The sequence below is a fragment of the Sorex fumeus genome, unplaced genomic scaffold, assembly GCF_029834395.1.
Source record: "Sorex fumeus unplaced genomic scaffold, SorFum_2.1 ptg000006l, whole genome shotgun sequence".
Classification (NCBI taxonomy): domain Eukaryota; kingdom Metazoa; phylum Chordata; class Mammalia; order Eulipotyphla; family Soricidae; genus Sorex; species Sorex fumeus.
Window position 1 is genome coordinate 56,273,310 of NW_026606063.1, and position 14,754 is coordinate 56,288,063.

The window sequence follows — 14,754 nt, forward strand, 5'->3', positions numbered from 1 at the left end:
CACAAAGCTGCTGCCTGACATGTGATGGAAGAGACATTTCCTGACCTCTGTGCCCTCTCCCTCCAACTGCTCGAACCCTCTCTCCACTCATAGACAACTATCATTGAAGACAATTTTAGGATGAGACACAGAAACAAGCCGGTGGCAGCTTATTCCCTGGTCCAAAGCCCCCAGCAAACAGCTTTTGAGACACGTTGTAGAAGCAACAATAGTTTTTTTACTGATACTCTGTAAATATGTTCCTTTACTGCCTGGAAATAAAGAAACCCCTAAAATACTGTCCTACCTCTAGAGCATCAAGAGGCCTCTGACCAGTCAGACACAAATGCTGAGTGTTAAAAGGCGCCCCTGTGCAAGGCCGGGGCAGGAACCACATACCTGGGCTGGACTCTTCAGGAGGGGGGCTGCAATCTGCATGGAAATGGAGGGCGACACGGACGGTTAAGGCGCAGCACACGGTCCAAACGCGACGGCTCAACGCTTAGAGCAGCTGCCTCGGCAGCTTGCAGTAAGGTGGCTAGACGGAAGGAAGAGGCTGGGGCGCAGGGGCCTCTTCTGCAGAAGCCACATGTGAGTGCAGGCCACAGTCCGGCCTACCTGGGGGCCGAGGGCCTGCTTCACTGGTGTGAAGACTCATGTGGCTGAGCTGTCCAGTGAAAAATGCTGGCTGGGATGAGCAAACGGATGGGCCACAATGTGATATCATTGCGCCCACATCCATCACATTGCACGTGACAGAGCCCCGTGTCAGCTCACAACATGGGAATGCAAACCTGGGATGAGAGAGACTGACCAGTACATGGCGCAGGCCAGCACCATAGCCACCCTGGGGTGCAGGTGTGAGACTGCAGAGACCCCAAAGATGAGGATCAGGAATGGAGCCAATATACCGACAAGAGCCAAACTTTATGGCAATCTTCATTATTTAAACCAAATATAAAGCTTTGAGGATTGGGGAGAAGTTTGGAAGTCAGAAATTCAATTCTAACTCCAGTTCACATGCCAGGAAGAACTTCTTTTTAATATCATATTTCCCCTAAAAACTCTACAATTCTCCATTGAAATGGTTTGCCACCTTAATGAAAACAAGTTGGGAGAGGGATTATTTGGAATAAATGGAGTCTAAGTTTAAACTCTTCTGTTGGAAGAATGTCTTCTGGTGAAAGGGTGACTTCTGTCCAGCCCTTACTGGATACCTTCCTCTCTCTTCAGAGATGGAGCAAAATTAAAGAGCTCAGTGAGTCGATGACTTTAATATCTTAGTGCCCAAAGAGCCTGAGACTATCCATCTAGCAGAGAAGCCCACAATGGCGTGGAGGGGCAGGGGTAAGACATCTGTGGGGCTGCGAGGAATTACAACAGGCCTGGGGGGAAAAGTTCAAGTTTCTGTGCCCACAACCATTCCTTTCAGATTCCAAGGCAGAATGAGAAGGAAGGCCTGAGAGTCTGTTTTTATGATGTCCTGGAGTGGTGATGGCACACAGCAGGGTTTGAAATCACCCCTAAGACTTCAAACCTGGGGGCTGGAGCAATAGCACAGCGGGTAGGGTGTTTGCCTTGCACACAGACAACATAGCCGACCCGGGTTTGATTCCCAGCATCCCATATGGTCCCCCGAGCACTGCCAGGAGTAATTCCTGAGTGCATGAGCCAGGAGTAACCCCTGAGCATCGCCGGGTGTGACCCAAAAAGCAAAAAAAAAAAAAAAAAAAAAAAAAAGGAATTCAAACCTGGCCAACCCTCTTCCAACCAAAGGGAGAGAAAAGGGGCCCCTCGGAGACTCCTGCTCCTCACCAGTGGTCTATTTCTTACCTAGGGCTGGCATCCCTAGAGATGTGACAACCATCATGGCCTTTATCTCCAGGCACATACAAATTCTAGCAGAGTCTCAGGGACATGTAATGTGGGGTCTGTGGAGATGGAAGGTCCAGAACCACTTCATTCAGAGTTTGGCTGACTCTCTGGGGCTGGGGAGAGCAGGAGAATGTATGTGTGAAGGTAACAGCGGCCCCCAAGTCCTGGCATAAAGGGAGTAGGGAGAGGGGTTTACAGAGCCAGCTGGGGTCCAGCCTCGGTGATGTCTACCCACCAGTCTCAGAGCAGTTCCATCAAAGATGAACCAAGAGGCATGGCAGCTCCATGATGAATATCAAGAACCCAGGTTGGGGCAGAGAATTGGGACAGAAACTGATTTTTGTCCTAAATTTCTTGTCCTTTCAAAGAGGCACAGGGTTGTTTGTATATTGGCAAGACACTGTTGCTCATTAGGCCCAAACAACTGTGCCAGTAGCTTGGGGCCTAGCAAAGGTCACAAGCCTGCTCCAGCCCTGGTGGACATGTGACTGAGTGAAGTAAGTGGTTCTATTGGGTCTTTCTGGGTCTCTGATGGTGCCGAGGGCGAAACAGCTTCCTGGCTATGCTGCTCAAGATGGTGTTTTTGTTCGGAGCTGGGAACCAAGCCAGGAACTCAGACCAGTGAGGCAGGCAGAGTAGTGGCACTGAGCCCAACTGCTGGCCCCTGCTGGCCTGTGCTCAGAGTTCTAAGCAAAGGGATGTTGGCATTTAATGTTGGCATATGGTTTCATTCATTTTGTTGTACTGGTCAGCAAACTCAAGACTCTCTCAAATGTATGCTTCACATTCCCATCAACTCATCACACCTGATTTCTATGGTACACACAATTCTAAGTCCTCATGAACCATTTTAAACCTGCATTTAAATCTGCCTGCATTTGAAAAATAAAGAAAGGTTCTTTAAAAAAAAGTCAGGCATTAAAAAAAAAAGACATTGGACTTATGGAAATGCTAGTATGCCTGATTAAATAATCTTCTGCATTAAAAAAACTAATAAATGACTACATCTGTGGAAAAAAAGGTTAAGTTACAAGACAATATTAAAGAGAAATGAGCAATGAACTTTCAGGAAGTTTTATAAAGAAACACAATGAACACTTAAAAATGAGAACATGAGCAGAGACAAAAGAGCTCTGTGAGCCAGTCACAGGTGTGTGGAGCGGAAGTGATTCTCCGACAAAGACGGAAGTGGAGGATGTGAACACTGACCAACACACCCGAGTGAAATTGTGCCTTGGAAACAGACTGCAGGCAGATTAAAGAGGTGAAGGGCACCTTCCACAGAAAGAAGAAGCTCTGACAGAGAAAAATGGTTGTCTTGAAAGAAAGTTCAGAATTTAGAAATCCTCCCTGAAAGATGCCTAACCTGGCACATCCTGGCTTTCTTTGCAACAGTGTAACACCCTGAAAGAAGATCGCAGAGGAGGCAGGGGTGGGTCTCCACTGCCCAGTCCACCCATGATCACCCCCAGCTCATGGGAAAAGGTGGCTAGCCCTGAGCTGCAGAGAATAAGGGTCGGCTTGTTCGAACTGTAAAACCCAACTTGAAGGCTCTAGGTGGAACACAGAAAGCTGCCCCCAGAATAGGCTGCTTCGTGCCAATGTCCCACCATCTATTGAGAGTCCCACCCAAGCTAGTACCCAACAGAGGAATCTAACTCAGCAGCCCCTGAGAATAGCCTCCACCACCTCAATTACCAGCAAGTTCCCAGGCAACGGGCCTCCGCCGGATGGACATACTCCCACACAATGACTGCCAGCCGGGAGGCCATTGTGTGGCCTGCTGAAAGCTGTCACCCAGCTGTGTCCCCATCTGAGTCACCCTTTCCTGGGCTGGTCATGCCTGGTGGCCAACAACCAATGCAGTAGACAATCTCATCCCCAAACCAGCTGCGTCCTGGTCTTCTTGAGGCTTTTCAGATTCGTCTGACAGAGCAGACAGTCCAGGAGCTCGCTGCTCATTGCCAGAACTGCAGTTTCACATGCACACGCTCAGGGAAGGAGGTGTAGGGTACCTCCATGCTCACTGCCTACCATGCCAGTCACTGCAGCGCCCTGCTCTGCCCTCCCTGCAGTCTGTGTGGGGAGGGAGGAGGGGTAACATCAGAGACACTCACAGACAGACAGACAGACAGACAGACATGGAAGAGATGGGCAGGGTGGATGCATACGCACATGTGGTCGGGTGAGGATGGCATGCAGCAGAGGGAATGGCGGAGGGGCATGGCGAGGAGGGGCCATCGGAGCAGGCATCCTCCGGGCGGATCCAGTAGGCGCGGCTGCCTTGGTTACCTTTCTTGCTGGTGCTGCTGCCGGCGGGAGGGAAGACATCGTCACAGCCCTCGTCCTGCAGGCGCTCCTTCTGCAGCAGCTTGTCCACCCGCTGAATGATGCACTCCAGGCTCTTGTCCACGTTCAGCCACACTTTCTCCTGCCAAACCCATGGGGCCAGTGGGTCAGTTCCCCCACAGAAGGACACAGAGAACAAAGCAGACCACCCCCAGGGTTTCCACCCCGGCTTTGGGAACCAGCCCAAGATTGACAAAGATCAAGACGGCTCCCTGTTCCGTTCTCAACTGCGTCCCCTGTCCGTGGTGGGGGAGTCTTTCAAGTGGTGCTCGGGGGGCCTGAAAGCCACACCTGGGGATGCTCAGCCTGATTCTAGGGCCAGAACAGTCGATGTTGGGCCCGGTTAGGCGGTTCAGCCCAGGCACAGCAATGCTAGAGACCATCATTACCTCCAGTAATGCCCAGGGAATCATGTAGGTCTTGAGATCAACCCAAGGGAATCCTGCTTCCAAGGGATGTGCTCCAGCCCTTGGTCCTTTGTTGAAAAGCCAAGTAATATTCTATAGTCACTGTTTGTTTTGTTTTGTGCGGGGACACTGAGGGGTGGGGGAGGGACACACCTGACAATGCTCAGGGGTTACCCCTGGCTCTGTACTCAGGAATTACTCCTGGCAGTGCTCAGGGGACCTTATGGGATATCCTGACTTGAACCCAGGTGGGACACATGCAAGGTGAGTGCCCAACCCACTGTAATATGGCTCCAGCCCTGCAATGGTCACTGTTTTGACAGTCTGGGAGATGTCTGCTTGGGACTATCCTGGAGGCTTCCCGCAGCCTCTGAGTGCAGGCAGAAAGGCCACAGGCCCATGAAGGCAACCTTGTCCTATGCCCTTCCAACCAGCTCTGAGATCTGCCCAGCTGCAGAAGGATGCAATGTGTGAATAAAATGTCTCCCTCCCAGGTCAGGTAGTCCAAGAGCTTCCTACGAGGCTCAGCAGGAGCTTGGGCGCAAATGTGCCAACCCTGGAGCCACCTCTGATGGGGAGATGCTGGCAAGAGGTGAAGTATTTTTCTACCCAGCAGCAGGATGCCAGGCCCATGGACTCACCCACTCTTCCTCGTGCCAGTCTACCTGCAGAGAAGAGCGGCTGTTCCTGCCTGTCCACCTGGCCATGAGGGTGTCCTGGTCGTTTCTGAGCATCACCTGCTCTTCCTCCGTCGAGGTGGGTGAGGCCTTAGAGGCAATGTAGTCGGGCCGTGCCGCGTTCAGCCCGTGGATGGAGCTGGCCAGAAGCTTGCAGTCGCAGACTGTGACCAGCTGCCGGGTCTGTGAGCACAGCCGACACAGGGACTGAGCCTCCAGCCCGGGGCTGCAAAGAAGGCCTGTCCTCTCTGAGGGAGGCCCAGCACTCAGCCTTCTCCACAGCCCTCAGGACCTCTGAGGCAGACAGACGCACACAGTGAGAGGCCCTTCGCTGACAGCCTCTGTCAACTGTCAGTGATGTTTGCATCACTGGGGGGGGGGGGGGGGGGGGGGAGAGAGGAAGAGGGTGTGCAGAAGGCCTAAAGTCTCGCCCTCACAAATCCGTGTATGTGTGTGTGTGTGTGTGTGTGTGTGTGTGTGTGTGTGTGTGTGTGTGTATGTGTGTGTTGGTAGCAGGGGGAGGGGTGCGGGGGGGGTCCCCTGTAACCCCAGGGGAAAGCCTTCGCTGCAGCTTCTGAATCTTCTTCATCTCTTTTGTGCATCAGCATGGAGTGGCTAAAAAGCCACTGACTACCTTGCACAGAGCTGCTGGTTGTGGGAAATTCGTTTTGCATCAAGGGTTCTGAGAAGCTCATCCTTTTAGTTCTGACTACACCTTGCGCCTCAAAGTGAACCTAATTCCCATCTCTCCACTTTTCTCCACTTTGGTAAACATGTATGCATAAAGAATATGACATGTTCTGATCAGGTACACTCTCCCCAGTGGACTCTGTGTGTGTGTGGGGGGGGGGGGTTGGGGGGAGTGGTGGGAGTAGGGGGAGAGAGCAATAGTGAGTAACTTGATCTGATGCATCCACTCCCTCTGTATAGACTAATACTCTGTTTCATATGTAGGTTTAAGCTGGGTAGGGAAGGGGCCACATTTGATGACACTCAGGTATCAAACTCAAGGCCTTGAGCAGGCCAGGCATGTGTTCCAACCCCTTGAGCTATGTCTCCAGTACCTTATATTCCTAACCAAAGTTAAAGTATAGTTAATTCAAATGTGGCATGCTGATTACATTGTCCTAATCCTATCTCTTCATAGCTCATTTCCTTTTTGGGGGAGAGGGGGCAGGGATTTCAAGTATGACAGCAATATGCTGGGTAAGCAGTCACAAGAAGAGTCCAACAAGGGGCCCAGGCTCCCCACATCTCCATGAAGTGGAGTCTGGGAGTCACCTAGTCTCCTCAGGACCTTCTGTGGAAACTGAATCTAAAGCTGGAATTCCAACACCACCCCAACCTCATCCATGGTGTGGGCAGCTCAAAGAAGTCTAGCACTGCCCCCCCACCCCCGGAGCCCTTACCTTGTCTGCTAAGATGGCGAGTGTCCTTTCCAGGCCAGTGGCAGATCTGTCCTTGGCTGCTCTTGAGAGCCGCTCTGCATAGTAACTCACTTGAGTTTTCAGGGTGTTGATCTGGGCAATGATTTCCTTAGCTCGGACAATGTCCTGTGGGATGTAGATTATGGACTGGCAGCCAGATGATGTGCTAAAAAGGACAGGTGCAGATTCAAAGGGGGGGTCTCTCAAAAGTGAGAATGACAGCACACACACCCCGCCCTCGCCCACCCAAACCCCACCTGACAACCAACACAGAACAAAGCACCTGGCTCTCAAGGCTGTCCTCCAAGGCCAGGGACACTGAAGGACAAAGGGAAGTCTCAGGAGAACCTTTTTCTCTCTACTGCAAATGGTCCTAGTACAGCAGCCTTTTTTTTCTACACGTGTGCATGCATGTGTGCCTGTGTGTTTACTACATGTGTGCACATGCATGTACAAAGACTGAATCCATTATTGGATTGAAATACTGAAATGAGGACATTTCCCAGCCATTCATGATCTTCTAAGCAGTACTGAAGGGCAGACAGGATCTGAGAGGAGTTAGTTCGTGTTGCAATGAAGGGGTGCTTGCCCTGGATGCTGGTCTTAGACAAAGGAATCTCTGCACTGTTCATTAGGCCCAGCAGGTCGTGGAATTTTCTGTACACACACCCACAGGGCTTCACCTCATACCTCGGACCTGGCTTGTTCTTACAGAGCTGGGCTCCTTCCCCTCATCTCTGCTCCATAATTTACCAATTTTTAGAAATAAAGCTCTGTGAAATGGGGAGGAGGTAGAGAAGGCGCCAAGCCTGCCCCACCTGGTTTCCTCCAAGCAGCCCGTGCAGCCTGGGACCAAAGATCCGGCCCAGCCTCACCGAGCAGGCACATCAGACTCAGAGCCCCCCGCCACACACACCTCGTGCACTGGGCCTGGCCCTGGTACTTGGAGGCGAGAAATGGCACGTCCCACAGGTGAGACCCCCCACATCCATATGGTGCTATAAATGGATTTTCAGACAGCCTGCGGGTACGGCGGGGAAGCAGGGAGAAGTTCAAGGCCCTCATGCTCACGTCTCCTCCAGCAATTTGCAGCTGTGGGCTCTGGCAGAAGGGGCCTCTCAGGCTGGGACCCAGGAGTTCTGGGTCACTCTTCCCCAGCCACCTGCAGGCCCAGCTGCTGCAACCCTGTTCGCTTGCTCCCCACTGTACCAGGGAAGGAACCTCGGGCCTCACTCACAAACTTCTGGTTTTCTAAGCCACACGCGACAGGGGACCAGTGAGTGACCTTCCCTGGGTTCCTGGGTACCCACTACCACGGTTCTAGAATATGTGAGTGAAGAAATCTCAGGGCTATACTTCCTCTGTGTGAATGTAGTGAAACTGCGACTTCTCTATCCAGAGGAGTCCTGAGTCTCACTTCCCCCGGGTGGGGAGTTCAGATGCTGAGGGAGCTCCCTGCTGCCCCCTGGGGTAGGGGGTGGTGGCTGGACTGTCCTTGCAGGGTCTCAAAATACAAGCCCTAGGTGCCCAACAGTGTCTCCACCTTCAGGTTAAAAAAAGGCCCCGGGCTGGTCCCCTCGGAGAGCTGCCCTGTGGCCTTGGTGGAAGGACTCACCAGCCACTACTTCCACTGACAGGAGGACAGGAGGGTCACAGGGCTAAGGTCACATTCCCCACAGGCTCCTTGGTGGGAGTTGGGTCAAGAAACCTCCCCCATCTTCCCTTCATGGGCCTTGGGGCAAGCATGCAAAAACAGAGAGCTAAAGCACCCAGAAAGACAAGGCGAAGCCCGAGCCCACACACAGCAGAAGACAATGAATCTGCCAGAAGCCCATGCAGCAGACCACAGTGAAGCCTGCGTGACCCAACAGGAGTCATTCCACAGCACAGAGGACACTGAATGACGGTTCCAATCTGCAAGCACTCTTCTGAATGAATAGCTGCGCTTGGAGAGGATTCCCTCCTCAAAAGGGGATCTTCGAACTGGAATGTCTAAAGACCTGCCATTCCCAGGGCCAAGACTGAGAGCACAGATGCACTCTGTGCTGCATGCTTTGAGGCTGTAATTAATGGGGCATCAAGAAATATAGACCCGACCCGACCACACCCCGTATTCTTAGCAGCCACCTTCTAGTAAGGGTAAAGTAGGATCTCCATGCACTGGGAGGGAGCTGGAAGGATCAAGCCCAGAGAGCTGCTGGCAGGGGTGGGTCAGGAGTCTAGAAATGTGTATTTTTGATCACCTGTCCTGAAATGAGGCCTCAGCTGAGAGAACGGGAGGAGCATCCCCCAGACTGTCACTGTCCAACTCTGTCCACTGCAGAGCTCCAAGAGTACTTTAGGCATAACTCTGGAAGTTCCTGAGCCTCCCCAGCTCCATGATATTAACTGGAAATGCCCAGTCACGTTTTAAAAATTTGCGCAAATAATTATGTCTTTAAGACGAGAAAGTAGCTTCATTCCTATAGGAGATGAAAGGGAAGAGTTCTGTATTTCCTCCCCCATCCCGTTTAGGTGTTTGGGCCACAGCAATGGTGCTCAGGTGCTATTCATGGCTCTACTCAGGAGTGACCCCTGGCCACACCCAGGGAACCATATGCAGTGCCAGACATTCCAATTAGGGTGAGCCCTAAATTCCTTCTAAAAGCAGCCAGAGAGAGATTTCCAATCATAGCAGTGGGTTGACCTGGATTCCCAGCAGGGGTTTCAGGGTGACCCAGCCAGGGATTCACCCTCCTCCTGGGAAGAGCTGAGTCCTTGTTCAGTGACTTATTTTTGGTGGGATGGGGTTTGGGCCATACCCAGTGGTGCTCAGGCATCACTCCTGGAAGGCTCGGAGTGCCATATGGAATGCCAGGGATGGAACCTGGACAGGTTGCATGCAAGGCCAGTGCCCTACCCGTGGTACTCTCTCTCTGGCCCAGTCCTTGTTCTATGAAGGAGGCATGAACTGCCGCCAGCTTTGGAAAGTGCAGCGGGAGATGGGCTATTCATTACCAAAGAATGTTGCAGTTGGAGGAGAGAATTGTACTCATGAAGCTGTAACTAGGAGCCCCAGTGGCACTGAGAGAGAAGCATGGCAAGGAGGTGAGACAGCACCGGCTTTCCCTGCATGGGAGCAAGACCCCAACAGACACACTCTCCACGGACAGAAAACTCACCAACACTCCTCAAAACTGCTAAAGAAAAGAACCAAAATGAAGTATTAACAATTTGTTATAAAATACCAAACGTAACACCCCAGACTAAAAAGGCCAACTTTCCTCCTGTCAAAATAGGTTCAGATATGGGTTAAGGTCCCAATTCTTAAGGATGAGCGGACATAATAGCCCACTGTGCTGATCCATGAGAGTCACACCAGTGCCTGTGGTCAAGCCCCAGGGAGATGGCCCACTGGAGGGCAGCTCACATGGGCGCTGGAAGGAAGACCTCAACAAGAAAACTATTTCTGTGGTGGAGTTATGACGTTCAGAGGAAGCTAAGTAACTATGATTATTTTTTAGAAAACGAATCAGACACTTTGGGAATAAGGAGTCTGGAAGAGAAGGTGTGGGGCTCCTCGTATCAAGTTTGATCTTCCGGGTACAGAACACTGAGCTGGAGCCCGGCTGCTGGCTTCCTGCTCCAGGGCCTGCCTTGGGCCTCCCACTCACACCTCCACACAGCCACATGCAATGAAGCGACAGACACGCTAGATCGCCAGCAGGCTGTGCAGAGCTGTGGTGTGTACAAGAAGCTGCATCTTCAATTCCTGGAGGTACACGGACCCCAGAGAGCCGGGCTGGCTGCCAGGTCTGTGAGGGGGAGCCCTTGCTGAAGATTCACTGGGAAGGTAGAAGCTTGCTTTCTCCCCAAGGCACTTCCTGCTCTTCCTCGGCTCTAGGCAGCTTGTGTACCACAGTGCCCTAGCTTGTGCCTTCTGGCTTGCCCAGCCAGCCTTGCCCTCATCACCTCAGCCCAGCGACTCTGTACCCAGCCATTCACCTCATCTCTGATCCACTCCAAGATCATTTTCCTCCATTCTGGTCACAGGAGAGTGAAGGTGATGGTCCACCAGTTTGGGGATGGTACTCGCTCCACCTGACCTCCTTGGCAGATCTTCATGCTATCTGGGCCCATGCTTGACCTTCCCTCAACCCGTTTCATTTTCCCTCTCCTTCCCCATCTCTTTCTCCTTCTTCCCCCACCCCTCCCTCTCCCTTTCTGTGTCTTTGGGCCCACCCAGTAGTGCTCAGGGTTCACTGCTGGTTCTGAGCACAGGGATCACTCCTGCAGGCTCAGTGACCGTATGCGGTGATGGGAACTGAACCTGCATCAGCTACATGCAAGGCAAGTGCCCTTCCAACTGTACTGTTGCTCTGGCCCCCTCCTATTTCATTCTCAATAGAGAGTGAGCAGGAAACACTCTCCAGGTGATTTTCAATTTGTTGTTCAAGTCAAAGGGACAAGCCCCCACTGCCGGCCACTGGCCCACCCACCCAGCTCAGCTGCACACACAGACAGGAGCACAGGCACCACGGCAGCGCCTCCAGCCACGCAAAAGCAGACCACACGGCTGGATGCTTTGTGCAGTCAGATTTTATTTTGTTGTTACTGTTGTGCTGTTTGAGTAAGCATCAGACGATTCTACAAGGACCACAAGGCACTCTCTGGGTACTTACTGTTTCTTGGTCTCTTCAAATTTGTGCAGCTTTTTGCGAAGACCTCCTGACTTAAAGCCCTGGCAGTGAGCAGCGGGCGCTCCGATGGTGACAACGTCGTAGTTCTGATCTGAATGACAAAAAGCTCTCCTCCGTTACTCTGGGCTCAGACCTGTGGACAAGCCAGCTACAGGGAAATGCACACAGCTCTGGGGTCCAGCCCCTCCAGCCCAAAGCCAAACAGCTGAGGGTTCCCTGGGTCCCACAGCAGGGGTGAGCTAATGGCACCAACAGTTTGTAAGAAAGGGGTTGTAATGCCTTGAGCAGGGTGCACAGGGAGTCACAGTGACTTAGGCAAGTGTCCAATCTGCATCCTCCCTCCTGAATGACCCTCTTCAGAGAAGAGAAAGGGGCCTGGGCTCTGTGCCCAAGTCCAGTGAGGAGAGCTGGTGACAGACTGCTTCTCCTCTGAGTTGTCCACACACAGAACAAAGGGGGCAACTTAGGGACCTAGTTCTTAGAGGAAAGAGCTAAGACATGATGTGAGAAGAGGGCAGAAAACTAGTTACCTGATCCTCCGTCATCCTGAACTCTCATCCTTTGTATGTGCAAATTTGTAGGGACAAATTCTAACTTTTTATCTGCTTTCAAACTGCTTGCTTTGAAAGACGGACCTAAGAAACAGAATATGAGAAAACAAAAATCACCAATTGGTAGCCTGCATGGACAAAGGGTGAGCAGAGAGGACGGGGCTTCAGAGAAGCAGTCTGGGGTGGCTGCGACCTGGGACATTCCGAATCACCCAGGAACACATTTTATTTCCAAACAGGCGGATGAAATGCTGAAGGAGGGCAAGGACCCGGGTGTTGGTTAGTAAGTGGAGCCAGGCAGAACCAGCCTCAGGGGGTTACAGCAGAACGCCGAGCCTGCCCATGACTTGGCTCTCCTCAGGGAGGTAGGACATGGTTTGTCACCTTGGCAACACCTCTATAAAAAGCACACGGGCCCATGCCAGGCAATGCCTGTTCCAACTCTGCACTGCCAGCCCTGAAGATCTAAGAAAATGGCTCAACTGCAGACACCATCTCAATTCTGAAGGTGATGAAAGGCCTATTCATTACCCCAGATCTATCAAGATGAGCAAATGCCCTGGATTCTGGCCTGAAGTGCCAATGTAAACACAACCCCTTGTTTGCCTATCTGTACTGCAGACAGATAGGCAGAGGGCCCTAGTAATGTGCTTTTAGGAAATCAAACTTAAGAAGAGACTGTCTAGCCCTGAAGTAGCCCAGAGGCATGAAGACCATGTCCCTTTGAAATATAAATTTTGAGCTCTCTGGAGAAGAGAAACTGAGACAACTCCCACAGGCAGAAATTCAAGTTCCTACTCAGGGAACTGTGACTTTCTCAGAAAAGGAAAAACTAGAGAACAATATATGAAATGTGAAAAGACCATCAACAGTACAAGGGATGAAGATTATGAGCAGATTGTCAACAGTGCAAGGTTTTCCTGTGACAACACCCAGACTGACTTTTATGTACACAAAACCCCAGAATAAGACATTTGGACGATGTGCATAAAAGCTCTTCAAGCCCGTGCTTTCCCTGAACACATATCTCATTGACTTGTCTCTATGTCTCCTTTCTTGCTTCCACTCTGGAGAAGCCCATGTTCTCTCTCAAGTGCTTACTTTCTTTCTTTTTTTGGGGGGTGGGGCTGGGGGAGGAGTCACACCTGACAGTACTTAGGGCTTATTCTTGGCTCTGCACTCAGGCAACACTCTTATCAATGTTCAAGGGGCCAATTGGGATGCCAGGGATCAAACCTGGGTCAGCCATATGCAAGGCAAGTGCCATACTGCTGTACAATCGCTCTGCCCCCAGCCCCTCACATCTTTCTAGTAAAGTAAGTAAAGTAAAGGCCCTCCCGTTGATCATCGATTTGCTCGAGCGGGCCCAGTAACATCTCCATTGGAGACTTTGTTGTTACTGTGTTTGGCATATCGAATACGTCACAGGGAGCTTGCCAGGCTCTGCTGTGCGGGCGAGATACTCTCGGTAGCTTGCCGGGCTCTCCGAGAGGGGCGGAGGAATCGAACTCGGGTTCGGCCATGTCGGCTACACGCAAGGCAAACGCCCTACCGCTGTGCTATCGCTCCACATCTTTCTAAGTAAGTTTTATTTAATAAAAGCTCCCTTACTTCACTGTTTTGCCTCCTCATGAAATTCTTTTCTGAGAGGGAAAGGCAGTGGATATAAACTGTCTGCATTGAAGGTAGGATTGACTTTCCTTTCTGGCAAAGAGTAATTCCTTACTCCACCATGAGTCCATGGTTGCCCAAGTAACTGGGTAGCAGGGATCACCCCCAATGCTGTGCACCCCCAATGCTGTGCAGGTACAGCATGGCAGTTGCCTCATGGGTGGGACATGAGCATCCATGTCATGTAGATGCTCAATGCAGACTTTACCAGTCCTGACCTAGGCCAGGCATTTCCTCAAGCACTGGTGGTCCTAATAGACTGAGCAGAAAGGCAGAAGCATCCTTTTCTCTAATCTACCTCCCTCACTTCCCTCTTGACAGAGCCACTGGCAACACCTGGGTGGTTCAGGAGGCTGGACAATGTGGTGGAACTCATTACATGAAGAATCACACGCCCAGGGCAGAAAGGGATTGCAGAATAAATGAACAGTTACCAACAAAGAAATAAACATCCAATCAAGTGGAAAAGGTAAATATGCTTCGCCAGGTCCAACACAAAGTAGACCCTCTCCATCTTGCATTTGTGACAGGCTGTGGTCAGGCACACTCTATTCAGAGCATGGCCCTCAATAGCAGCATCTGGGTAGCCTGGAAGAAATGCAGATTACAGATTCCCTCTTTGGACGAGATCCCAGAGGGCTCAGGGGCCACTCATACTTGGGGCCCCTTCCATGCTATGAGGGTTGTGGAGAGGGTGGTGTCCCAGCCCTGGCCTCCCACAGGCAAAACACATGCTCCAGCTCCACTGGGCCATCTCTCTACTTTCCCTGGACCCATGATCTAGTAAAGTCATGTAGGAACGTGGTGCACACTGAATACCAGAGATGCTCTCCAAGCACAAAGGCTATGTGCAGGACTTCCCTTCCCCAGTGCAGAACTACAGCACAGGGAACTCCAGCCAATATTCCTTTGAGTAAGCACTGCCATTTCTCCAAGAAGTATATATAAACCTATTCTTCAGATGCAAACCAGAGCCAGGCCATGGCTAGATTGTCATCATTTCTGCATTTTGCTTCTTCTCACCTAAGCTCATACACAGGTTTACATGTTGTGTGTCAAAACTCCACTAAGAACTTAAGATTTCCTATCCAAATCAGGATGACAATGAGATATCATCTCACATCAGTGAGACTGACACA

At 51.4% G+C, this 14,754-nt stretch overlaps 1 protein-coding gene across 7 annotated transcripts in view; it reads right to left on the reverse strand.

Annotated features, from left to right (window-relative positions):
- Positions 1–14,754, reverse strand: part of INPP4A (inositol polyphosphate-4-phosphatase type I A) — a 135,857-nt gene that overhangs the window by 22,511 nt on the left and 98,592 nt on the right. For 2 of the 7 annotated variants that reach the window (XM_056127947.1, XM_056127930.1), the window contains exons 12-17: positions 11,924–12,028; positions 11,376–11,484; positions 6,697–6,880; positions 5,252–5,470; positions 4,147–4,285; positions 379–411 (exon numbers count right to left, since the gene is read on the reverse strand). In XM_056127947.1, the coding sequence (XP_055983922.1) occupies positions 379–411; positions 4,147–4,285; positions 5,252–5,470; positions 6,697–6,880; positions 11,376–11,484; positions 11,924–12,028 (789 nt within the window). Of the gene's footprint in view, positions 1–378; positions 412–4,029; positions 4,286–5,251; positions 5,471–6,696; positions 6,881–11,375; positions 11,485–11,923; positions 12,029–14,754 lie in introns of all 7 variants that reach the window. The other 5 variants (XM_056127923.1, XM_056127909.1, XM_056127955.1 and 2 more) reach the window with 3 other exon arrangements.